The following is a 27,999-nucleotide window of genomic DNA, read 5'->3' as shown; positions in this document are numbered from 1 at the left end:
ACTCCGGAAGCCCATGGGAGGTCAGTCAGCAATTTTCCCCATGGTCCTCATGAGAATTATCACAAAAACATTACCAACCACTGATGTCAACCTGACCGGCCTTAGTAGATGGGAACTCCTTACAACCTTTCTTGAATAAGAGTGTCATAATTGCCACTTTCTAATTCTGTGGCATCTCCCCTCTTTTTGAGTGAAGATTGACAGATTATGGCAATAAATCTCTGCTCCTGTTTGCTTTAGCAATCTGGGGATGCCCAGGTTGGCCAGGCAACGTATCTAAGCATAGCCAACCTTTCCAGTACATCCTTCCTATTTATTTTCACCTCATCAATTCCTCAACTTCTGCACCCTTACCAATAATTCCCATATTTTGTCCAGCAAAATTTTTTTGCAAAAATATACTTTATTCGTAAAATATCTGAAAAGAACATTTTAAAGTGCCCACCACCCAAAGTAATATTCAGGTTCTCTACATACATCATGTTGCCCTCTGAGGTGCTTCAATACAATCAAAAATATGTTTCAGACATTTAAAAATGGTCATTACAAATGGTGCAAAGATATTTAAGTTGTCAACATAGATCAGGTTGCACTCTGAGATGCTTCCATACAATTATGATACGTGTAGGGCAGGATTCTCCGATCGCCAATGCCGAAATCGCATTCGGCGATCAGCTGGAAAATCCACATTTACGCTGGAATCGTGGGCGCGACATTTTTGCGATGCTCCACCCCCTCAAAAATGGCATACTCTGGGAGTACGCCGCATGCCCCTCTGAGCCTCGGGACATTATCTGAGGCCCTCGCCCAATGCTCTGCCCCCGATGGGCTGAATTCCCGATGACGTGGGGCACATGTCCTCACAACTTTCGGGGACCTCGCGTGGTTGCTGCGGACTGTCCTGCGTCGCCACAGTCGGGCGGGAGCCGTTTCACTGGCAGGGGGGCTTTGGCTGGGTGGACTGGTGGGGGTTGATCCGGGGTGTCGAAGGGGTTTGCAGGGCGGCAGTGTTTGGCAGGCCGGGTCTGCGGCCGCTGCCGTGCGCATGCACGGCCACGGACCCGGCCATTCTATGGCTGTATCCGCAGGTAAAGCCAGGGCTTTACGCTGCGTGGCTGCTAGGCCCCCACTGGGTGGATGATCGGTGCGGGGGCGGCGGCAACTTTCTGGTCGTAAGACCAGACGGATCCTGCGGACATAGCCGCAGAATCGGAGAATCCAGCCCATAATATTCACTGTATCGATCAATACAAACTACTCGCTCAGCATTCTAACTTGCTGTATGCCTCTATCTAAGCACCTTCTTTGCCTCGAATATACCACACCCACCTCTTACTACATTTTACATCTTTAATATGTGAAGTACAGTCTAACTTAACATTGGCATTGAATGGAAAACAAGCAAAATTGCATTGGATATAAAATGAGCTGCCTATTCATGTCACACTTTTTGTTCTATTACAGAAGACCAATGTTATTCATAGAAATGATTAATCACAGTTATAACTTAAATCTTGCAAGATTAGACTGTGTATTTGTGAAGGAGATTAATGTGAATTTAGCTTTGAGTCTGAAATATGAACAATCGCAAAGTAATAAAGCCTTTTTTAAATTGATGTGAAAATTCACTCAGTGTAAAATTTGATGTGACCACTGGGTGTTGGAACACGTTTGTGCAGAGGATCCATAAACCTTTATTATATAGCCTTATTGTGTACACCCATTGAAAAATATCATGGCCAGGATTTAACAGCCTTTCCCGCCCGGCAGAATATTATAGTCCCGCCTAAGTAAACGGCAATTGAAATGGCTTGCCGGATCCACATGGGGGGGGGGGGGGGGGGGACCTACCATGAGCCTTAGAATTCTGCCCCATGAGATGTCTTGCTGTGAAATTTGTTGGAAGTAATAAGAACCCTGATAGTTATTGTATTGGATGTCATCCTAGGTTTAAGCTGAGTTAGTGGATTTTAGCTGGAATTATCGTAAGCAGGTGACAGTGGTTTCAGAATCACGTGTGAGGGATGGAAAAACGTGCCAGAGTTCCCCACTCCTGTTCACTGTATATTGACTACTGCAGGAAAGTGTGGAATGGTGGATTTCGGGTGAGGACAGGGTTGGGCTGACGGGCTTTATGTACTCATTGTTTGGGCTCACAGGTGAAGAAAAGCCATCATTAATTCATGTTATATTTTGAACACAAAAGTTTAATTACGCCATGAAGAATAACAATTTAAAGACCATCTGAGTGTAATATTATCTGGCTACATAAAATCTTGTGTCTATTCAAATGTCACATAAGGTGGAGGATACGTCCGCACTTTGTCACAAATTTTAATTTTCTCCTTGGATGTATTCATTTAAAACATTGTTTAATGGACACCTCACCTAATTTGGATAACAATGTTCTGTTAATTAGAAACTGGCCTCATATTGCTGTGATGTAATTAAATTTGGTTGAGGTTTCTGATTGAGGTACTGTACTCAACTTTTGTGCTTGATTGGGAATTGTTCCTCATTGTTCAGTTGACACCCGAGATTGGTGTGAGCAGTCACAAGACATGTTATCTTTCCAACATTGCAAAGGTTGCATTTTCATTTGAGCAGAAGGAGTCACTTCAATTGGGTTGCACAATATTTATCAGAAAAGCTTTTCCTTATCAGTCCTATCCAGCAGTTTAACAGCATAACTAAAATATATTCATTTTTATAGTTACTTTACAATGCTTTTATGTCTTCTAAGGAACTGAGGACTAATTAAGGTACAGATATGGATGTACATTCCATTTCCAAGTCCAAAAGCCACTGGATTCAGTCATCAGTGATGTGCCATAATTCTAGCTAAAGGCTGGAGATAACCCATATATCTGGATGTCGGTTGTAGTTCCTGTACCTTAAAGTTTGAAAAGACCTGAAACAAATTTGAAATTGAAGCAACAAGATCAGAAAAATGTACCCTTTTCCCAAAGTATGGCAATCTGAACAACAAGAAATATCTTTGCAGAAAACTAGCCAGGATAATTGTGTTCTGTGATTTGTACTAACAATAGAACTATTTGATTGAGTGATATTGTATCCTAAATGCTAATAACGTGACATACCTACTGAACTAATAATTAGCCACGCTGTACACGTTGTCTTAGATATTCAGATAATTTTATAGGTCACCAACATTATTTACTCAATATTGAGCATTTCACTAAATTCTTATCTAACAGCCAACCTATTTATCATTATTATTGACAAGAAAATTGTGAGATAGAAAAAAAAATTGCATTTAAATAGTGCCCTTTTATGCCCTCTATGTCCCAAGGTACCTCGCAGCTAATGACTTATTTTAAAGAGTAATCACTGTTATTTGTTTTTTAAAAAAGCAGCAGTCAAAATGCACAGTAGGATCCCATAAACAGTCATTTTGGTGGGATTGCCCAAGTAGTAAATGCTTACTCACCATCAGGAGAACACCCTGTTTTCCTTGGAAAATATTAATAGGACCTGGAGCAACTACCTGATGGGGCCTCAGTTTCAAGTTTTATCCACATAATAGTACTTCTGACATTGCAGAAACTGTCAGCCTAGATTACATGCTCAAATGCTGAGTCCTGAAGTACAGCTTGAACCCACAACTTGCTAGCTCAGAGGCAAGTGTATCATCACTTATTCTGTGGACACAAAGAATGTTTCCAATAATTGAAATGTTCTGAACCTTGTTATTATGATGGTACATTATTAATATATATTTTTTTAAAGCCTGTCTTATAAATGCAATTCTACAGCCAGAAACTAACCCATGCCTCGCTATAAAAAAGAAATGAGTTGTACTTCTATTAGCATTTCATTACCATTGGATGTCCCAAAGCACTTATACAGTCAGTGAAGCATTACAAGTGTAGCCATTACATTAATATCGGGAGCATGTCAGTCAAATTAAGCACAGTAAGCTCCCACAAACAGCAATGTGATAAATGACCAGATAATCTTTTAAGATGATATGGAGGATAAATATTGGCCAGGACACTGGGGGTAGCTCTCGCACTGTTCTTCAAAAAAGCAGCTTCAGGATCTTTGATGGCCACCCCAGAGTGCCTTGGTTTAATTTCTCATTTGAAAGACAGCATTCCATGCTGCTCTGGAGTGACAGTCTGGTGCCCAAATCCTGGAACAAGTAACAAAGTGGCTTTTGAGAACAGCCAAGGAAACCTTGATAAATGATTGAACCTTTAATTTGCCAAAAGTTCCCTCTTTATGGGAAGGCGCTAAGGCTGTACTCCGGTTAGCTCTGATTGTCCATGGCTGATTCACTTGAACCTCTCTCATTGTGTGGGACCCACACATTCCTGCATCCTTCCAATCCATTTTGTTGCTTCTTGGGCCAACCAAGCACCATGGAATGGGATCACTTCAGTGATTTTGTTTTACTTTTCCCTATTTAGTCACACTGAGTGGAAATAGATTTTGCACGGGTGGAAATAGATTTTGCACTGAAGTGTTGATGATTTTCTGTTTATGCTGTGTTCACCTGTCATAGTACTGCATGAATTGTGTTTTAGTTAGATTCTACGGTATTTTCCAAATTTACTGCAATGTAACATGGGAAATGAGAGGATGTACAATTGTGTGCACTATGGCACAATGAATTTGAGTTTGGCTCGTGTGCGCCAAGGTTCTTCTCTACATTACTTCCATTTAGATGGATTATTGTTCCTAAATTATTTTTTGATTCTTAAAGCTGCAGTTCATAACTGGAAGATCTGTGGTGCTGAGCTACCTGCACATATCTTTGGGAAACCTGTGGAGAAACAGAGAGTTAAATTCAATGGCCTCTTAAAACCGGATGCGGGAATTGCGATGCATGATTAACCCTGTGAGTTGAGTGCAATGCAGCAGCTTGTGAACTTACTGTTGCCTATTCTTTTGCATGAGTGCAGCACCCTACCAGTACGATATGTGCTGTTGAAGGGCTGGACTACATGGGAAGGAGCCAGTATTGTGAGTGGCTAGGACCAGTTAAAGCCAGAATTTTTAAAGGTATGACAGATAGAGGTGCGAGTAGTTATTTCATAAGCTGAATCTGACCTGGGACAGACAAAAGAATTGTGGCCTTCAGGTTTTTGGACTCGAGGTTTTAGTGGAGGAGCTGCACAGGATGAAAGATGTACTCTACCCACAGGAAGCACTTCAGACATGTTAAAATTCAGTGTGAGCATACAGTTAGAGGCCAATGTCATGATGCAGTGCGCCAAATGGTCTAGGTTGCCAATTATCTCCTTTCATGTGATGTGGGCATCACTAACAAGGCCAGCATTTGTTGTCCATTCCTAATTGTCCTTGAACTGGGTGGTTTGCTGTGCCATTTCAGAGGGCAGTTAGGAGTCACATTCACATCCAGATAAGAAATGGCAGATTGCTCTCCCTAAAGGATGTGAGTGAACCAGATGTTTTTTTTACAGCAAAGGTTTCATGGTCACTAAGGTAAGCTTTATATTCCAGATTCATGAATTGAATTTAAATTCCATCACCAGTGATGGAATTTGAACCCATGACCCTAAGCCAATAGCTTGTGCCTCTGGATTACTAGTACAGTGACATTACCATTACGCCACCATCTCCCTCCTCTTAACATCCTATGAACTGCACCACTAGCCTCAGCACCATTCAAATCATTGCTCCATCAGTGTTTGCTGAGGCCTGAAATCATCAAAGTAGTCTTGCATGTCATCCTCCTTCTCACATCAACTTCCAGGTTGTCTCACACATTTCTTGTTTACAAGCTGCAGTGGTGTAAGCAAGTACCTCATACTTCAGTCCCACCTCTCTACACCATGATCTTACCCTTCTTAGTGATCTGAGAGCTGTGTCCTTTCAAGCAGCAAGATGAGTAACCTAGCCAGGTAATGTAGCAACAACAGGAAGACCCTGATGATGAAGACAAAGCACCAATACTTGATTTCATGCTTGCAGATACTAGCTCACATACTAACACCACACATCTTAAATTAGAGGCAGAATCTGAATTTAATGAGACACAGGTTACTGGATGCCTGCGGCATCACGGTAGCGCAGTGGTTAGCACTGCTACCTCACGGTGCTGAGGCCCGGGTTCGATCCCGGCCCCAGGTCACTGTCCATGTGGAGTTGGCACATTCTCCTCATGTCTGCGTGGGTCTCACCCCCACAACCCAAAAAGATGTGCAGCATAGGTGAATTGGCCACGTTAAAGGTAATGGGCATGGGATTTAAAAGGGATTGAGGAAAAACATTTTAACCCAGACGGTGGTGGGAATCTGGAACTCACTGATTGAAAGGGTGGTAGAGGCAGGATCCATCAATATCTAAGAAGCATTTAGATGAGCACTTGAAATATCTTCTTTAAAGCAATAAATATCTTTAGGTTTTAAAGCAGTGGGAAGGTGGCGCAGAGACAATGGGCGAAGGGCCTCTTTATGTGCTGTATGACTATGACCCGATCTGCCTCAAGCCCAGGATAGGCAGTACGCGATGTGTGCCGAGATGCTTCATTCCTTCTGTGGCCAGTGGACATGGGGAAGGGGGGGGTGGGGGTGACTGGAGTGCATCAGCGCCTCTGCAAATGTCACTTTTAGTTGATTAGCTAAGTTTCCTTCAGAGATTTTCATTTGTTACAGTGCATCAGCACTGCCCGTTCCAAAAGGAGCACTTAGTTCTTCTTTGTTAGCATATTTCTGGTTGGATCAAAAGAGGCATAGATAATGCACCTTGATTATCATAGAATTTACAGTGCAGGAGGAGGCCATTCGGCCCATCGAGTCTGCACCGGCTCTTGGAAAGAGCACCCTACCCAAGGTCAACACCTCCACTATCCCCATAACCCAGTAACCCCACCCAACACTAAGGGCAATTTTGGACACTAAGGGCAATTTATCATGGCCAATCCACCTAACCTGCACATCTTTGGAGTGGGAGGAAACCGGAGTACCCGGAGGAAACCCACGCACACACAGGGAGGATGTGCAGACTCCGCACAGACAATGACACAAGCCGGAATCGAACCTGGGACCCTGGAGCTGTGAACCAATTGTGCTATCCACCATGCTGCCATCATAAAATTATTATCACTCTATATTATCCGTTGTCATTCTCAGTTAGCATTGCAGAGTCATTACAGTTCTGGTTCACTCCAGATGTTTTTTGTTGTTCTTCCAAAAGCAAAGCACTGTTTGCATGTGCAAGTCCTTGCTCCCTGTAAACTGATCTTTGACTAATCCAGGATCACCAGGTGACCAATGAAGTATTTTACCAATGAGATACACAGTGGGAATGGGATAGGGTGCCACCCACCTTGCTGATCTCTCACAAATCTATTGAAAATTAATTTGTCTTTATCTAAACAGGAATAATATAGAAGCAAAATGAATACAGTAGTAGAATACTTGATTTCTTGTCAATATTTGAAAATACTTTGAAGAGATTTAAATTCCCAAACCGCTTTACTTCTAATCTTTGACTACAAATGTTTTTTATCTGAGGAATGCGACTCATGGAGTCCTCCCTTTGCCTCTGGTCCATATAGTCGTTCTGAAAGAAGGGAATGAGTGCTTTAAGCCAGGGTTGTTTGCTTCTTCCCTCTCCAAGTTGGGACCATAGAAAATAAGCAAATAGTGCTGCCAATTAAACAAAGTTAATCTACTGTGTAAGAATTTCACAGGAAATGGTAGCTTCTTTGATGCCAGCTCCGCACAATTTATGCGGATAAAGCAGAACTGTGTGAGTCTTTCTTGTAGGACACCTGGTGGAACAGTTGCAAAGGCTATAGAATGTCAATGTAGGCAGGTGACAGCCCGATGAACAATATTAATTATTTCTGTCGTCTAGGCAGACTTAGCATCTGCTATGCTTTGTTAGGCAATGTGACCTCCTTGGACCTAAACGACACAGATATCTTACAAACCGTCAACCTGTTTAATCTGCGTACAAGCATTAAAGGTATAAATTATATGGGGAGCTGCAGACCGCTTTAAATATTTTTCCAATTAACCAGCCTCCAATGCCAAGAACTGCTGACCATTATCAAAAATGTTATTCTATTAGCAAACTGGAGATTCTAATAAAATACACAAGAAATTAAGCAAGGTAGGTTTGTCACACGCGACTGCATCATTTTATGATGCCTGGTCATTTTCAGTAAAAATTGTAGGAAGAACACAACTCCAGAGGATGCCAGGGTGAATTTTGATTCCTGGCTAGAAGCCAATGGGATGTGTTGGCCATTGGCTCAGGTGTTGCAGTGAGAGGCCCTATCTGTTTTAATAGACAGGCCTCATTGACAACTTGTTGGCTAGCTATGCCTGAAATGGACAGGTCATTGCTTCATGAAGGCTCAGGAGCCAGAGCCTGTCAGCAGTTTGCCATGAAGGGATCTTTGCAGATGGGAAAGCAGTGAACCCAAGACATTAGTTACCTGAATTTTCTTTAGCGTTCTGGAGGAACAGTCCATAGAGGACCACCCCTTGTTTGCCAGGTTTGGTAGTGCAGTGTGGATACCCTGCTTATTCGGCATTAAAATTCTATTGAGATCCCAATTCCAATAGAACCCCAATTTACAGAAGTTTGAGAGATTCCCACCTGAGACAGGCAAGTGCTTCAAGCTATCAAAACTGCCATATCTGGGGGTGGGAATGCCTCGGCAAGCTACTGCTTCCATTTTTCTTGGTTTCCATTGGAGAGAGGGAGTTACATTCCCCCTGTGGAGTCCCGATTCACCTTTATGACAGTATTATATATGCCACACAGTCATGGAATGTATAATTTTCCAGCAGGGAAGGAGGCCTGTTGGACCATTTTATCTGTGCCAGCTCTTTGAAAGAGCTGTCTAATTTATTTCACTCTCATGCTTCTTGCCGAAAACCATGCAAATTTTCCTTATCAAGCTTCCACTACGAATTTGGGGAGTGCATTTCACAACATCATAGATTATCATAGATTTTATCATAGATTTTACAGTGCAGAAGGAGGCCATTCGGCCCATCGTGTCTGCACCGGCTCTTGGAAAGAGCACCCTACCCAAGGTCAACACCTCCACCCTATCCCCATAACCCAGTAACCCCACCCAACACTAAGGGCAATGATAATGCGCTGTGTAGAAATAATTTATCTCCTTTCCTATGGATTTTTTAAACTATGTTCCACAAGTGACATGACCTTGTCCAGAGCTGACTGCAGCTCTCTGTCCACTATGAAATGTGCACCTTTTAAATCTGTGTTTTATAGTAGTTCAATTTTCCATGTTGTGTGATTGAATTGAGAATGCACACAACACTGCTTTTGCTTATTTAATATCTAGTATGAAGTACAGGTTGTGGAACCATTTCTAGTGGAAGTAAGTTTCCCATTATAGTTAGGATGTTCTAAGTTTGCCTTGTTAAGAATTTGGTTCGCAGTGGCAAGGTTGAAACAATGATGCATGCTGATGTGGAAGGCAGGACGGTATTGGCCAGCGTTGTGAAAATTGCATTGCCTGCTCAATTTGGCAATGTCAGAGCTCAATTCTTCTGTGACCAAAATAAAATGACAACTGCCACATTCCGTGCCTTCGCAATGGAAATTTGCATTTGCTGCCATAATACTTTGTTTGGGAGCAAAGAAATCATGCTTGTGAGGTGCTGCTCTTTGCTTTCACAGGCATGAACGGTGCCTTCTAATAATAAAAACCGAGTATATATAAATAACACTCCAAGAACATGAGACCCTATTGGGAATTGTTTGCTGGCCAGCCAATTGGATCATTCCAGCAGTTTAATTAACTATCTGCTATACTGTTGAAGTATATAAATGTCAACATGATACTGGATAAGGATACTGCTCATGTGCTGAAATACTATCTCAGTTGTTTTTTACACTCTAGCCTGCAGTGTAAAATAGGTCCCTTCACTTCAATTAAATAAATGAATTGTAGAAGAGCTGCTTAATTATGGGAAACAAATCTGCCTCTTGGTCAGAGCTCAATGTAATGAAATACTTATTACGGTAATAAAAACTCTGAATTGTGGAGAGAAATGTTGTTCTTGACTCTAGTTGAAATACAAAACAAAAAGCACACAAAGTGTCCCATTTAGTATGTTGAATTGAGGTTAGATGCTCGCAGTCAGGGCACATCTATATTCGGAGGTAAAACCACTTGCCTTCAGGCTAATATAGAGGAGTGACATTTCGCCAATTTTATTGAATGAATCCATGTGAGTGAAGAGTTGTATAATATCGGCAATTTTGTATCAAGAGTTTGAATTATCAGCAGTGTTTTGTGCACATGAGCACTCGTGTAGCAGTTGTTGGAAAGTACGTTGCAGTGGGCAGAAAGAAAAAAAGACTGCGTTTATCGAGTGCCTGTCACAATCTCAGAACAGCCCAAATTTGCACTCAGGCAGGTCTTACAAACAGCACTGTGATAATGACCAGACAATTTGTTTTTGTGATGGTGGCTGAAGGATAAATAATGGATGTGAGATCTATAGGCCCGAACAATGTCCCGGCAGTGGGACTGAAGTCATGTGCTCCATAGCTAGCCATACCCATTGCAAAGCTGTTCCATTACAGCTACAACATTGTCTACCCAACAATGTCAAAGCTGTCCAGGTATGCCCTTTCCACAAGAGGTGGGACAAAACCCATCCAGCCACTGACCGCCCAATCACTCTACTCTCACCTACCATCACTTGTGCCATTGTTGGTAATGATCATTGTCAGTGTTATCAAGCTGTACTTACACAGTGATAATCTGCTCACCGATGCTCAGTTTGGGCACCACCAAGGCCACCCAGCCCTGACCTGAATACAGTCTTGCAAAGTGTTCAGAATCATTCTCGACTTCTCAGATATTGAAGCAGTCCATTCCGGTATGCAGTAAGTCCAGGACAAAATTCAGGGTTGGGCTGATAGGTGGCAAGGAACATTCACGCCACACAAGTGTCAGAAATTCCAATCTGCGTAGAGACCTATTCAAACTTCCAGCTGAAAAGGATGACAGAACAAGATTTCAGGTTTTCAGACTTTTACTAGAAAAAGAGATTTAAAGCACTAATTACTGAACACTTTGTCGGCATTTTATACTACAGAAAATAGCTTTGCCCTTTCACTTTTAACACAACCAAAGAATCCACTTCACAGGTCTATTTTGCACTGACCCTTAAATAGTCATTCAATTTTCACAGAACAAGTTCAAAGTCATTCTTAACTCCCAAGGATCTACTTCCATTCCTCTTCTTTCCCAACTTGGCAACTTTTAATCCCAGGACTGCCTTTCACAGGGAGGATTTTTCTGGTGATTCTCCCGCTAGTGCAAATGAGATAAATCTTCCAGTGTCATTTCAAACCTTTACAAATTTGGTCTTTTCCAGATGAGAAAGCATGTTGAACCATGGAGACTTTCAGTCTCTAGTTGCTCTATTTCACATGGATCCTGGTAGTCTGCCTGGGTGTGAGAGTTTCCGGGATATTTTAGAAACCCTTCGGCTTTCTCAGCCCATCGCCATGGCAATATCACATGGACCTTGTATCCAGGTATAATGTTCATTAGCTGTGTTTGACCCCTACTCTCTTTTCTCTGGGAAGTAAATTGACAGTTTACTGCATAATTGTTTACAACCTGACATTGTCGACACTTCCTGGGACTTCCTTCCGTCCATCGAACAACCCGGACTTCCCTTTCAACATTAAAAGCCACATCGTCACATCCCAGGGAAGATTTTTTTAAATTGCAGATTCTGAGCTCGTGGGCAATTTACTGTTTGCGATTTTTTTAAATTGCAGATTCTGAGCTAGTGGGCAATTTACTGTTTGCGATTTTTTTCTTTTTTTTTCTTACGACCCAACTCCCCTATAAAACAGTCTTCCTTTGGCGAAAGATGATTGTTTGAGGTTAAGATTAACAGAGCTCAAATCTCAGCTGGTGGTTGGAACCCTCCATTCTAGTTGAATGTGCACCCTCATTATAACGTTATTTGGCCATGATATTAATTGTAGATGTGGGTATATAATAATTATCTTTATTGTCACAAGCAGGCTTACATTAACACTGCAATGGAGTTACTGTGAAAATCCCCTAGTCGTCATACTCGGGCGCCTGTTCGGGTACACAGAAGGAGAATTCAGAATGTCCAATTCACCTAACAGCATGTCTTTCAGGACTTGTGGGAGGAAACTGGAGCGCCCGGAGGAAACCCACGCAGACACGGGAGAATGTACAGACTCCGCACAGACTGTGACCCAAGCTGGAAATTGAACCTGAGACCCTGGCGCTGTGATGCCACAGTGCTAACCACTGTGCTACCATAGTCTAACTTCCCTCTCTCCAACTGTCCACTAGTTAGTTAGAGTTACACAATTGCCTCAACCAAAGAAGCACTTAGAGGACTCACTCACAACTGTGTCAAAGCATCTCATCATACATAATAGATACATTTATGAGCAAAACACGTTATAGAAAGAATTGGTATTTATATGGCACCGTTCACAGTCTCAGAGTGTCACAAAGCACTTTAAAAGTAATGAAATATTTTTCAAGTGTAATCAATGTTGTAATGTTAGAAGCATATTGCCAGCACTGTACAGTTGAATAACATTCACTTGCTTTGGATATGTCTTGCAGTTTTCCATTGTGCCGAATTTAAAGCACCAGTTCTTCAAAAAGATAATACTGGTGACTTCCAATATACATGCACTGAGAAAGTATTTATAATACAACATTTGAAGGCATTGGTGACCTTCTCTACTGCTGAACTCTAGATGTTTACATCAAAGAATTGTGTCTGCGCCAGATTTTGCAAGAGCAATCCAAAACTAATCACACTATCCCAAGCTCTTCCCATAGTCCTGCTTCTACTTCAAATGTTTATCCAATTTTCTTTTAAGGGATACAGTGTTTTCTACCTCAACTACTTGCTGTGGTAAAGCATCTTGTGTTCCAACAACCTGCCTCTGTCTTGTAGATGTTGGACAGGTTTTGGGGTGTCAGGCGGTGAGAATCTAGAATTCCCAGTCTCTGACCTGCACTTGTGGTTGTAATGATATGTGTATAAGTACGCCAGTGAAGGGTTAATTATTACATCTCGGTGTAATTCAAACACTAGAGGGCACCACGAGTTCCCAGTAGAAATATCAGACCTCAGGGAATGCAGGGTTGTTAGCAAAAGAGATGGACTGATCACAGCACGAGGAGTAGTTTAGATTAGAGAGAGAGTTAACACTAGGTCATCATTAGTTAATACTAGATTATAGATTACTGTTTAACAGATTCAACCTTACTTTATTAGTAGTTATAGCTCAGTAGTGTGTGCAAACTTTATTTAATTAATCGTTATTCAAGAAATTAGTTTTGCTTCAATCTAAAGATTGGTGGTTTCTTTATCATCAACTCATCTGACCATTCTGGATCACAAGGCAAAGAATAACGACATATTACCACAAAGTGTGAAATAACAATGGTCATAGTATTTATATGGTCTCAGTTCATTTTCTTGTCAATGGTAACCCCAGGATGTTGATGGTGGGAGATTCAACGATGGTAATGCCATTGAATCTCCAGGAGAGATGATTAGATTCTCTCTTGTTGGAGCCTGAAACCTGTGTGGCATGAATGGTACTTGCCACTTATCAGTCCGAACCTGAATCTTGTCCAGGTCTTGCTGCATGGGGAGATAGACTGCTTCAGTATCTTTTTTCTTAATATTTTTGTTTGAGACATTTTCAATTATATACAGAAAAAGAGAAAAACAGCATCAGTAAACATCCTTCACAAACCACCCATCAAATACCCAAGCCCCTCCACCCCAGCCCACTCCCTCTGCCCTGTTTTCTAACTATAGTAACAAAAGAACCCACCCATACATACATCTCCTCCCACCCCCGCTGACGTTTTACCACTCTTTAAAGAAGTTGATGCACAGCCTCCACCTTGCGAAGAACCTCTCATCTGTGTCTCTATTGGCAAACTTTACCTTCTCCAGATTCAGAAACTCTGACAAGTCGCTCACACACACCGCCGCTTTAGGTGGCTCTGGTCCTCCCAGAGATCTGCCTCCGGGCTATCAGGCAGGCAAAGGCCAACACGTCAGCCTCTCTCCCCATCTGAGCACCCAGTTCTTCTGAAACGCCAAATATTGCCACCTGCGGGCTCGGAGCCACCTTCACAGCCCAGTAGTAATTCAGCAGGCTCAGTAGCACTAACCCCTCTCCATCTGCATCTCTCCAAAAACACCCACCCAATTTGGGGTACTTTACCCACCCATATAAACTCCGAGATCATCCTATTGACCCTACCAATAAAGATTTGGGCTCAAAAGTCAGGAGATTTTGGAAGATGATCAGAAACTTCGGCAGCACCGTCATTTTAATTGTCTGGACCTTTCTGGTTAATGACAGCAGCGGAACATCGCACCTCTTAACATCCTTTTTCACCCCCTCCACCAGATTTTCCAAATTTAGCTTGCAACTGGGCCCAACTATACGCCACTCGTATCCCCAAGTATTGGAAACTCGCCCCGACCAGCCAAATCGGCAACTTCTCCATGCCCTTCCCCTGCACTGCGTGCTGACCGGGAATACCTCTCTCTTCTCCATGATTAGCTTATATCCCGAGAACAAGCCAAACTCCTCCAATATCCCCATGATCCTATCAAAGCTCTCCACAGAGTTTGTAATACACAACAAAAGGTTGTCTGCGTACAGGGAGACCGGATCCTCCACCCCCCCTTCTCACAATACCCCGCCAGTCCCCCCCTCCCCCACCCGAGGCTCGATTGCCAGAGCGAAAGGCAAGGGAGACAGCGAACATCCCTGCCTCGTTCCCCAGTGCTGACCAAAATACCCCAAGATAACATTGTTCGTACGAACACTCGACGTGGGTGCCCTATACAGCAGCCTAACCCAATCTACGAACCCCTGCCCAAACCCAGAAAATCCCAATACCACAAACAAATACACCCATTCAACCCGGTCAAACACTTCCTCCGCATCCATAGACACTATCACTCCCATTTCCTGGTCCCCGGGGTCTTCATGACCACATTCAACAGCCTTCTAATGTTCACCGACAGCTGCCACCCTTTCACGAACCCCGTTTGACCCTCGCCTATCACCCCCGGCACACAGTCCTCTATAAGAGTTGCCAGCTGTTTCGCCATTAGTTTTGCATTCACATTTAACAGCGTTATTGGGCGGTACGCTCCACATTCCTTTTGGGTCCTTACTAATCCCTTTTTAAAATAAGCGAAATTGAAGCCTGAGATAATGTGGGCGGGAGCTCCCCCTTACCGACCAACTCATTCTATATCCCCATTAGTAGGGGGTCCAGGCAGCCACACCCCGATCAGCCATATCCACTGCTGAATGAGCTCCTCCAGGCCCATGACCTGCCCAACTCCCAGGCCTCCTCAAGATGGTGGTTGTCATCTCCCCTGAACCAACTGCGCCACCCCAACACCATCCAGGTCAACAGCTCATCTCTCCCACATCCAACGACCCCTCCGACCCCATCATTCCTTCAACCCAAACACCAAATGTCCCACCATCCCCCCCCCCAATCACAAACAAAGAAAGCCATCTCCATCCAAGCACCCCATTCCCCCCCTCTCCCTCCACCATTCCACCCCACACTTAACTTCCATTTACTAGCCTACCTGCTCCACCCGAGGCAGCAGCTTCTTCCCTCCCAAAATATCCTGCTGCCCCCTCTGACCATACCCAACCTCCATGCCCACCCAAACTTCTTCATCCCCACCTCCTCCCTTCTCCCGCAGTGTCCACCAAAGACCCCACATTTTAATATACGTCCAACACTGCTCCAAATGCTGGGAGGGTAAGAAGTTACAACATTTCTACCTTAACGCAGATAACTAACTAAACCCAGTAGGCAATATAAACAAAGCCAAGCATAATAACCCAGCACAAATGTAAGCAGTTCCCCTCCCTCCCTGAGTACAGCGCTTCCAGTCCATTTCACAGATAGATCCACCAAAGTTCCATTCTTCTCAAAAGTCCTCCAGCCCATGGTCTCTTAGGAACTTACTCACCTCCTCTGTGTTTCTGCCCCTCGTATGTGACACACAAACGAGCAGGATACACCTGAACTTGACTTGATTCCTGAATAGGGCCGCCTTGACCCTGTTGAACCTGACCAGCTCCGCTCCCAGGTCCTGATAAATGCGAACCACATGCCCTTCCCAGGCATACACTCTCATCTCCTTTGCCCAATGTTGGATCTTGTCCTTATCCAGGTAGCGATGTAGCCACACAATGATCACCCTCAGCAGCTCTCCTGCTTTCAGCTTTCTCCTCAGCGACCTGTGTGCCCAATTTAATTCTGGAGATCAGTCAAAGCCACCCTCCCTCCCTCCCTCATTTTGTGGCTTACGTTCCCTCAATCCCTTCAGGCAGCCCCACGATCCTGAGATTCTGCCTCCCGAGCGATTCTCCAGGTCGTTCACCTTCTCCCTCCACTTCTTCTGGCCCTCCGCCATCAACAACATTTCTACCTCAAACGAGGCCTATCGATCCTCATGGTCAGCCACCGATTCCTCCACCTTATGGAGCAACGCATTCTGCACCTCCAGCCTCTGCTCCACTCGCTTTTGGCAGCTCTAGGGTTCTGGCACCTTTGCCAAGTCTTCTGAGGCTGCCTTCCTCTGCTGCTGGAATTCAGCCATCAAAAACTCCACCAGTTGCTCCATTGACCATTGTGTTGGCAATGACGCAACAGAGCTCTCGGCCATCATTTCCCCTGTAACACCTCGAGAGTCCTCCTGGTCTGACTGTTGCCCTTTGTTTGTTGCACTCCTCGTTTGGTAGGCCTCGTTTGGAGAAAAGGGCCAAAGAATCTAACCTCGGCCGGAGCCACCTAATGTGCGATCACTCACTCCATGGCCGCCACCAGATGTGCTTCAGTATCTGAGGAGTCACGAATGATAGTAAACGTTATACAACCATCAGTGAACATCCCCCCCCATCTGACCTTATGATGGAGGGAATGCCATTGATAAAACAGTTGAAGATTGTTGGGCGCTACCCTGATGAACTGTGATGTCCTGGAATTGAAATGGTTCGCCTCCAAAAACCACAACCATTTTCCTTTGTGTTAGATTTGACTCCAATCATTGTTTCCCCTCTGATTTAAATTAACTTAAATTTTGCTAGGCCCCTTGATGCAGTACTTGGTCAAATGCAAGCCTTAATGTCAAGGGCAGTCACTCTCACCTCCCCAGAGGGAACAGGGGTAGTTGTTGTGCCATTTCCTTAGAAATGAGCCACTATTCAATTTCTCTCCGAGGACCTTGCTCCGAGTTTGAGTGTGCTGTTGAGAATATACTCGCTTTCTAATTTATTTAAAATTATCTAAAAGTTAGTGCTGACATCAGCAATGAAAAATAATGAAAGTTAGATTTGAGATGGATGAAAATTAATTTGGGAAGAAATTATAAAGAGGTTACAAAAGTTAATATATATATGTAGGACGCTGAATAGGATAGCAGGAGTGGAGTGAAATCACATATTAAAAAAATTTAAAATGTATTTCTAGCTGAATCCCCAGTGAACTACCAGAGTATATAAAAACACACGCTCGCACTTTTGCTGCAGCAGGCAGCAGTCACCTTGTGTTGCAGTGAAGGAAAGTGCTATCATTCGAAAGGGGGATTCAGTGTAGAGAAACAGATGGGGTTTTAAGTGCATTACCTGTCAACGGCATCTAGTGTAAACCTGCAGTGTGACATCAAGAGGCTGGAAGGAAACTCACTCAGATTGATTGTTGCTCCTCAGTGCTACCAAAATGTGACTTTCAGCAACCATTTAGAATTGATTACCTCAGGTCTATATACACAACAAGACCTTCAAAGGACTGATTGGAAGAACTGATTTAGACAAGCAAAATTAATTTGAATTGATTAGACCAAGGTTTACTTATTTATTTTGTTTAAAAAATCACTGAGCACACAGATCCTGCAAGCAGGTGTGACTGGAATCTCTCCTTGAGGCTTTACTACAAAGGAGACCTTGTGGGTAACAGCTTATTCAAAGCAGCACAGTACGATATATGGCTCTTCGTCTCATTGAGGTATTTTGTAATTTGGAGATTGTCTGATGTACTTTGTGTGAAGGGAATTCTTCTATCTTATTATGATTGGAATCATACAAGGCAGTGCATTTTCTACATTTTATTTTGTGTCTTTATCTGTTACACCAATCTATAAATGGAGGAGTGTGGGTACCCATTTCTAAAGCTCACAAAATAATTCAGTCACTCAAATGGCAATCACGGTGACAGAGAAAATTGTAATTAACTACAATAAATGATCACCTAACATTTGCACTGATAGCACTACATTGTAAGATTGCTTCAAACTCATGTTCAACCTTCTTATCAAGCATTGTCGAATAAATTAAACAAAGCACTATTGCTTTTTGCGTTATTGCTGTCATATCAATTGTGAGAGAGGTTTCCAGGACTCGTGAGGTAATAACACTAATGAATTTTATTTGTGTTTTTAAGTCATTATAATACCCTTTTGTCCTTCATGCCCTGGAAGTGTGCCGATTTTAACTACTCAGCTGAATAGTATGTATATAATGGGCAGTCAAGTTGATGTCAAATTGAATAAAGTACTATGGCCCAGAAATTGGAGCATGCCCAAATAGAGTGCGATTCAGGCACAGCATGTGCAAGTAATACCTAATAAGGCCAACAGCACGTAAAGGTGGGGTGGTAACAAAATGGGAGCCTGATGTGAGTTTGGGGAAAGTGCTGGAGGAAATTGGGAGAGGATGACAAGGGTCCAACAGTGGCCTGCAGTGTTTACATTTTTTTTCCAGTAAGGGACAACTTCGCGTGGCCAATCCACCTACCCTGCACATTTTGGGTTGTGGGGGTGAGACCCACAGAGAGAATGTGCAAACACCACATGGACGGTGTCCCACGGCCTGGATCGAACTCAGGTCCTCGGCGCCGTGAGGCAGCAGGGCTAACCATTGTGCCACCCAGCCTGCCGTTTTAATGTGGAGCGCTCCTCCTCCTGGCTTCACATTAAAGATAAATTTTCTAATGGTGCCTCCAACGGCCTTGCATTTGGGCACATCAACTTTCATATATTGTCGGGCAGCATGGTGGCGCAGTGGTTAGCATTGTTGCTTCACGGCGCCATGGTCCCAGGTTCGATCCCGGCTCTGGGCCACAGTCCGTGTGGAGTTTGCACATTCCCCCGTGTTTGCGTGGGTTTCGCCCCCACAACACAAAAATGTGCAAGGTATATGGATTGGACACGCTAAATTGCCCCTTAATTGGAAAAAATGAATTGGGTGCTCTAAATTTATTTTAAAAAAAGTTTTCATATATTGTCCTAACATATGAACATATTTAAAGGCGACCATTATTGGTTTTCATTATTGGGACTATGTCCCCACGCCGGCATCAAAACAGTAGAGTTTTACGCCAGAAAACTTGGCATCAAAGGGACACCAATTCCCAGCTCTGCAGGGGTCTAGCAGACCCAGAGTAGATCTTGCAGCTTTTGCTGCAGATACAGGCCCCCACACTTCAGGGTCAGAGGCCACGCATGCGCACGGCGGTGGTTTCCAGTAGCCGCGCCGTGCTCCGTGGCGGACTCGGACCGCGGAGCTAGACCCACAAAAGAGACACCCCCCCCCCCCCCCCCCCCCGATCGGCCACGCACCCGACTCTCAACCCCTGCACAAATATTCTCCGGCCACCGATAAGGCCCCCCCGTGGCCTCCGATCAGCCTGCCCCCGACCAGGGCGGCCGTGGACTGAGGCCACAGCCGCCACGCGGGTATCCCGACCGGCTGGAGCACATTAGTTCCACGCCATCGGGACTTTGGCCAGTCGGGGGTGGAGAATGGCTGAGCAGGCCTCTGGCAATGACCCCAGGTAGGTCTCAGATGGCGAGTACGCCGTTTTCAGGGCCCGCAGAATCAGGGAACCGGCGCCGGTCCCGAGTTCTTGTGGGAACATAGATTCTCCGCCCCCGCCCCGGCCGCGATTTAGGCACGAGGGTGCGGAGAATCCAGCCCCTGATCTTTGCTCTAGCCCCAAATCAAAAGAATATTGGATGCTTTTCTAACATTGTTAGACCGCTTCTTTGCATCTGTTTTTGGCCTGGAAAATGGATACTTCCAGATCCAATTTCACCATCTTAATGTTAGATGCACGCGCAATAAACTTTCCTCACATTTTCTGTCGTCTGTTGTACACTGCGTGGTGTAAAATTAAAATTGGCTAACCCTGGAAAGTTCAGAATGTATCATATACCATTTACATGTCATCTGTATATGAAAGAATATCGGTATTGTTTGACCTCAAAATAAATTTAAGGGCCTAAAGTATAGATTTTGGATATTTCCATAGTTTTAACCATGTACGTATTACCTGTAGAATTGCATAAATTTTAAAAACTGTGCTTACTTAACATCTTTTATGTTCTTGGGACACTCCAAAGCGCTTCACATCAAATGATTTATTGGTTCAATCACTGTTATTTTGAAGGCAGTTACAGAAGACAATTTATGGAGAAAGGCCACAAAACAATAAATAAACCAACTGATCATTTTATCTGCTTGTGATGTTGCAGAGGGATGAATGTTAACCTGGAAAGAGAAGTTGCAAAATATTTTATACTTTTTTTAATGGCTCCGATTATATGATTGCAAGGAAAGTGTTATTACCTATGATAGTGCAAAGTGATCATCATCAAATTGACCTGACTCATTTATCCCTAATCTATGCTTGCAGGAACTAAATTCCTATCAACAAAAGGCATATAAATGCCTCTTTTTGAGAACTGGATTGACACATGTCTCCAATCATGAGTATGGTAGTAATTCTACACAATGCTTTACCATGCAGAATTTTTGAAACATTGCTGTACCTAATATGACGAGGATAAAGTTAATGGAAAAAAATAGTTGGTTCACACTCTTACTTTGCCATCGAAGTTGCACTATGTCACAAGCTATTATTGCATCAAACCATGTTAAAAGGTTAATTTTATCTGGATTGTTCCCTCTTGTGACTTATAGCAGACAAACTCTGATTGTACTCCTTCTCTTCCAGTTTGGTTCAGTGGCCGGTGAGGACCGTCTATATTCAGACTTTCCAGAAATTGACCTATCCCAGCTGGATGTGAATGACCTTGATTCAGTTAGCTGCCTTAGTGAACTTCAGTGGGACAATGACCAAACAGAAATAAGTTCCAGCCAGTATAGTACAGATGATTCCGAGCTTTTTGAAGTAAGTATGTGTTCTTGTGCTTAATTCTGAAAGTGGTAAGTAAATAAGTTTTAACTTAGTAGAAGATAAACCCTTATTATTCTACTGGAGCTAAAACATTTTGTTAAGTGAATCATATGCCATTTATATATGCTCAATAAGAGAAGGGGTAAACTTGAGATCGTTATGGGTTATCAGGCTGTGCACAGTTATATATGCGCCAAAAGATATTAAGGCCATAACGAGATAGTTTAATATAAACCTAATTGCTATTAATGTAATAAATACTTGCATCACACACAGGGTAATTCCATAAAATATGCGTGAGTAGTCCTATTTTATTAACCCCATTTAAAATTCAGGTTGTCCACTCCTCCATGTTATCAGTAATCAAGGCCTATGGCGTGAGATTTATTGAAGAAACCTTGTTGCATCCTAATGTAATCAGCCAGTCAACTGTACACTGAAGATCAATGACTGGTTTTGGATTGAAGATGCCAAAGGTTGAGCAGTTCCATAGTGGGTAGTTGCTGGACGCGAGGTGCAGGATTGGAGTAAGGAAGATTGCTGTTGTTGACAGAGTCAAAGGCATTTATGAGGTTGAGAAAGAACATTTACAGCAATCGGTGCAGTCGCTTGCATTTTTTGTGAATTGTCCATGCAGTGAAGGTCATGTCTCGATGAGCAACTGCACTGTGACTCTGGGAGATCTCTTCAACTGCTGGGAGGTGATTGAGGAGGAGCTTTGCAATGCCCTGTGGCAGACAGAACCTCTCTGTACTTACCCCAATCACTCCTTGAATATAGTCACAATCACAGCGTCCCTGAGATCCCTTGTCATGCGTTCCTCTTCCCAGGTGAGGTATATGAGACTGTGCAACTATGCCGTATCTCAGCTGTATTTCAGGATTTCCGTCGGGTTTCTATCTGTTCTAAAGGACTTGTTTTTCAGGTACGAGTGGCTTTTTCAACTTTGCTCAGGGTCGGGGTAGTGCCAAGACCAACCTAGATGGGGTATTGCGGAATGGACGTCGGACATTGAATTTGAAGACAGAGGGCGCAATTTAATGGAAAATAACAGAGTCCCCTTTTGGGCGTGCCTAGTGGGTTGTGCAGGCAACAAGAATGACCCCATTATCAAACGGGATTTTTTTTTCTTTCTCCTTGGCGAGGAACGCCCCATGACAAAACACTTAGCTTGCTTCCTGCACTGGCAAACTGAGCTTGTCAGTGCAGGAAGAGATAAATTCCACCCCGATCTCTCGATTTCCACCCCCACCTAACTTACCTGGTATCGGTCCTTGAGCCCCCCCTCCCCCCACCTCATAAGGTCAGGCATCCCCGGCCCGATTTCTGACACTGGCAGCCTGGCAGTGCCACATGGGTACCACCCTACCACCGGGGGCCTCTGATGGCCTGGGAGACTGCCCACCCAGTGCCGTTACACCTGGTCCACGTTTGTGCGACCAGTGCTAATCGGCGCCATGGCGAAGTCTCCCATTCGCGAACGTTTGTTCTTGGGCGATATATTTAAGTGAGCCTAACTGCTCACGTAAATATGGATATCGCGATCTAGATCGCGATGCCTTGCAAGATCTCGTTGGTTCTCTCGATCCGTTCCGAGCATTGCAATTCTCCTTAGAGGCCCCTCACGAGATTTAACGGCCAGACCCGGTGACGCGAGTCGAATTGGGAGAACATTTCCAGTCTGCAAATGTTCCACACTGAGGCTCCATTTTACGTCCTGTATCTCTACAGGATAGAGGACCTGTAGAGTCGTCTATAGGAGGACATTATTTCATATTATTTCTTGGTAGAGAAGCCAAGGTGCTCTTCACAGGTGTTTAGGGTCAACTAGACACTATGGGCAAACTGCAAATCCTGGTGGCAGGAGATTAAGTGGTTAACAGTGAGGTGCGGCCTTGGTAGGATCTTTGAGGCCTTCAATTTTAAATTTCTTGCGGAGGTGCTTCTGTGGCCTCCACTGTTAGGGGGGAACCAAGCTGATGGAGGTGCATGATTGGATAAGACATTGATCTGTCCAGCCGTTGTTGTACCTGTCACAGCTCGGGTGATGTGGACATCTCTGTGGTCCTTTGCCACTTGGTTGAAGGAATCATCGTCCGAGCAGTGTTTGGCCTGTGGGTGTTGCATGAGGTCTTGTATTTGTCTCACTGGTAGAACGGGGTGTTGGTTATGGTGGGCACATGTTCAGGACATTTTGCAAGGACAAAGACTCCTTGAAGTTTGCTTTCCCTACTCCTATGCCGATTACACCCTTCCAGAGATTTGCATTGTTCCTGACTTTGGCATTGAAGTCTTTGAGAACGATCAATTTGTTGCCTGCTGTGTGTGCTCACTCAAACTGAACTCCAGGTCATTGTCAACTCCTTCTCTGAGTCATATGAGAAAATTGGCCTTATGCTAATGTCATGTGAGAGTACCTTTAAGAAATGGGTGTTTAAGAAATGTACCTTTAAGAAATGGGTGTTTATTAGCGATGTCAGAGTGTGGGTGGAGCTGAGCTCTCTGTCAGCTTTTTACTTTAATTTAGGCTGTTTGCTGCAAGGTGTGTTTTAGTTTTGTTTTCAGTGTTGGAGCTGAAGCCAGACAGAGCAGGTGTACTGTTGATCTCTCTGCCATGAAAAGACTATCTCTTGACCATTTGGTGAATTCAGAATTATAAATGTTCTCAGTAGTGAATGTAAACCGAATGTGCTTCTGTTAAAAGGTGTTTCTTCTGTCTTCTGGATGTTGTTTGTGAAGTTATTAAGGATTGGTTAGTGTTGTATTCTTTGGGGGTTGTATTTGAATTGATGGTTGCTAAGATGTTCACTGTATGTTTCAAAAAGGTTAACTTGGATTCATAGAATAAACATTGTTTTGCTTTAAAAAATACTTTTCCATTTCTGCTGTACCACACCTGTAGAGTGGGCCATGTGCTCCCTTTACCACAATCTAGTAAAGATTGTGGGTCAGGTGAACTCCATGATACACTTTGGGGTTCTCTAAACCCTGACCCATAGCAAATTGGGGGCTTGAGGGGGATAAAAGTCGATCTATTGGATTGGCTTTGTGAACTTAAAGACGGTGAAGGTGAGTATATTGTGGCTGCTTTTCAAGTGTTGTATTTTAGTTTAAGTAGGGAGTGTGTTGTGAACAATATCTCTTTCAGAGGCTCTGAAGTTTTTGGGGGTGGAGACGGTCACACGCAGTCCCTTACGGACAGAGGCTAAAAGCAGACTGTTGGATTTGGCAAAACATTGCAGTTAACATTACCTGACAAAATGTGAAACGATGAGGTAATTATGGCGGTGGCTAAGCATTTAAAGTTGCCTGAAATACAGTTTGACTCATTGGAAATGGCAAAAATTCAGTTACAACTTAAACAAATGGAACATGAGAAAGAATTAAAGCAGCTTGAATACAAAAGAGATAGTCTTTTCATGGCAGAGAGATCAACAGTACACCTGCTCTGTCTGGCTTCAGCTCCAACACTGAAAACTAAACCAAAACACACCCTGCAGCAAACAGCCTAAAATGAAAGTAAAAAGCTGACAGACAGCCCAACTCCACCCACACTCTGACATCACTAATAAACACCTATTTCTTAAAGGTACATTTCTTAAACACCCATTTCTTTAAGGTACTCTCACATGACACTAATCGCCTTGGGCAAAAACGTTCCAATCAGTTCCCACGGCACAACCACTCCACAACCCCCAGCCACTCCATTTAAGATCAACAGTGAGATCCTGGAAAATGTGGACCATTCTTCGTATCTTGGGAGCTTTTGCTCGATGGAGGCAGACCTAGATAATGAAATTAATCATCACCTCCAACTGAGGCACAGATGTTTGAGACTCTGATCTCAAACCCCAGACTAAGGTCATGACTTACTAGGCAGCAACGATTCTTGTGCTGTAATGTGCTTCAGAGACGGGACAATCAACAGCAGCTGCCTCAAAGCACTGGAGAAGTACCACCAGCAGAGATCCTCCAAATCCCAGTAGCAGAAAGACAGTTCAACAGCCACATCCTTTGTTAAGCCAACTGACCCAGCATTGAGGCACTCGTCACTCAAATCCAGCTCCACTGATTGTGTCACATCCTTTGTATGCCTGACACTAGACTCCAAAAGTAACAGCTCTACTTAGAAATTGGACATGGCACAGACACTCGGGGGGGCAGTGAAAACTCCTTACCAATTATATCCTTAAAGAATTCTTAAAGAGATCAAATATCCCTGGCACTCCTGGGAGTCCCTGGCTTGTGACTGACCAAAATGTTGAAGATTTATTCTGGGAGACACCAAATACACCCAATAGAATTAGTTGGTGGAAGGCATTGGAGAGAGCGTGCAAACCTCAAAAAAGCTCATCTGCCTGACCCTTCAAACACCACTTGCCCTGCACAAGAGTTCCAAAATCAGTCAAGAGGTAAGCGGGGACCGTTTGGGTGTCAGGGAGGGAGGGTGGTCACAGTGTCCATAGCAGTGGCTTTACCCCACCCCCCCCGCCAAACCCATCCCAAGCTAGCAGCAGCCCTTAAGTGAATATTAATTGGCAATACCTAGGGATGTTGTTAGAGGAATCTGCTATGCTGACTGATGGGCATGATTCTGGAAGTAGAACTATTGTCTGTTTGTTGCTTGACTAGTCTATGGAAAGCTTTCCCAGCTTTGACACCAGTGCCTAGATGTCAATGCAACATTTTCTGGGCTGGGCATGCCCTCGCTGTGTCCTGATTCGATGCCTAGTTTGCAACCAAGTGAAATTAAAATGAAATGAAAATCGCTTATTGTCACAAGTAGGCTTCAAATGAAGTTACTGTGAAAAACCCCTAGTCGCCACATTCCGGCGCCTGTTCGGGGAGGCTGGTACGGGAATTGAACCGTGCTGCTGGCCTGCCTTGGTCTGCTTTCAAAGCCAGCGATTTAGCCCTGTGCTAAACCAGCACAGTGGTCTATCTAGTTTGATTCTCGTTCATTTTGCAGCAACAGCTGAGCGACTTGCGAGGCAATTAAACTTCTGGGGTCGTTTAATAGGTCAGAATGGGAGCCAATGGGGTTTTTGGATTCATAGAACATTACAGCGCAGTACAGGTCCTTCGGCCCTCGATGTTGCGCTGACCAATGTTTACTTTTACTTCCAGATTCAAATTCCCAGAGTGCTATGAAATCACATTCTCTGGTTTATTAGCCCAGGTATCTGGATCACTAGGCCATTAATATAACCACCATGCTGAAACAGAAGAAATGCTACAGGGCACCTCAGCATTCAATACTGATGCAATAAAGGGTAACAGTAACAGGTTGTTTCCACCTATGAAAATATATTACAACTGCTAAAACCCACACGAGACCTATAGGGTAGAAGCAATTAGCCTCCCAGTGAGCCTTGAGTACAAGCTCCCCCGCTGAGGGAGGTGGGGGATACCCATGGACATTCTAGTAATCTGTATTATAAAGGTCGGCCAGGTTTGGAGCCGACATCTCAAACCCGGCTGGGATTTGGAGAGTACTGTTACTTCGTAGTTTAAAAAAAAAATTTTTTTTTTTTTTTTAGAGTATCCAATTCCTTTTTCTCCAATTAAGGGGCAATTTAGTGTGGCCAATCCACCTACCCTGCATATCTTTGGGTTGTGGGGATGAGACTCACACAGACACGGGGAGAATGTGCAAACTCCACACGGTCAGTGACCTGGAGCTGGGATCGAACCTGGGTCCTCGGCGCTGTGACTGTTACTTCGTAGTTAAACTAGTTTCTCTTATCCACTCTCAGACTCTTCTGTGGTCACTAAATTGGCGATGAGGATGGGTGTTATAACCCGCAAGAGACTTACGGGATTGAAGCAATTAGCCTCCCATGAGGCATCGTTGAGTACAAGCCCCTCCACTGAGGAGGGTGGGGGGGGGGGGGGGGGGGGGGGGGGGGAGAGCCCATGGACACTCTAGTAACCTGTAATATAAAGGTCGGCTAGATTTGGAACCGACACCTCAGCCCCGGCTGGGATCTGGAGAGCATTGTACATACTGCTTCATAATTAAATTTGTTTCTCTTAACCATTCGTCTCAGACTTGTCTGTGGTCACTAAAACAATCAATGGAATTTCCTAGACATTGTGCTTCCGATAGAAGTATAAACAAGGTATAAACTATTTAATAGAGCATGCTTTTAACCTCCAGAAGCTTCTGAATTCTGGTCTTCCAGTTGATCGCACAAACTCCCTGAGCCTTTTGTGCTCTTAGCAGCTGCCAAAGTAATTTTTTAAAAATACGTTGTTGCAGTTCTTTTCAATCTGCGTTAATATATATTAAAAAAACAAAGTTCACATTGCTCCCACCAGGCCACAGATTAAGAGGGATGTCAAAAATTGCAAGCTTCCAAGATTCAAAGCTCTGTTTGTATGCAAAATAATAGGAAAGCATCTATCTGTGTTTCTCGGTTTGTACAGCAGAGATTAAAATTAAATAAAAAGGCGTATTTTCATCATAGTTGCAAGATTAAAGGCAGTGCAAATGTGTCAAATCCCGTCATCTCACCTCTTCACTTTTTATATTGTAGATCATAGAGGAAGAAAATGAGGCCTTGCTGGCTGCTCTCACTGAGACACTGGACGACATCCAAGTAGATGATGTGAGCCTGTCTGCGTTCAAGGAACTTGCAGATGGCGTTGTGACTGATTCGTTGGAAACTGCCTCATTATCAACACCAGATGGCAGTCCTTCCACCACAAAGGCTGACGAACCATCTCTA

General features: G+C 43.8%; 1 protein-coding gene and 1 long non-coding RNA gene across 3 annotated transcripts in view; one reads left to right on the top strand and one right to left on the bottom strand.

Moving 5' to 3' along the window:
• The window catches only part of LOC140426888 (peroxisome proliferator-activated receptor gamma coactivator 1-alpha-like), a 198,278-nt gene that overhangs the window by 131,937 nt on the left and 38,342 nt on the right, over positions 1 to 27,999 (top strand). For both annotated transcript variants that reach the window (XM_072512143.1, XM_072512142.1), the window contains exons 2-3: positions 21,086 to 21,262; positions 27,808 to 27,999. In XM_072512143.1, the coding sequence (XP_072368244.1) occupies positions 21,086 to 21,262; positions 27,808 to 27,999 (369 nt within the window). The remainder of the gene's footprint in view (positions 1 to 21,085; positions 21,263 to 27,807) is intronic.
• On the bottom strand, positions 296 to 27,917 carry LOC140426890 (uncharacterized). Its single transcript, XR_011948324.1, has 4 exons — positions 27,786 to 27,917; positions 10,740 to 10,983; positions 5,833 to 5,916; positions 296 to 2,911 (listed from the first exon to the last, which is right to left on the bottom strand). It is a non-coding gene; the product is annotated as an uncharacterized lncRNA (long non-coding RNA).

The sequence above is a fragment of the Scyliorhinus torazame genome, chromosome 7 (genome assembly GCF_047496885.1).
Source record: "Scyliorhinus torazame isolate Kashiwa2021f chromosome 7, sScyTor2.1, whole genome shotgun sequence".
Lineage (NCBI taxonomy): Eukaryota > Metazoa > Chordata > Chondrichthyes > Carcharhiniformes > Scyliorhinidae > Scyliorhinus > Scyliorhinus torazame.
The sequence above is the reverse complement of the archived record's forward strand: the minus strand, read 5'-3'. Positions and strand labels throughout refer to the sequence as shown.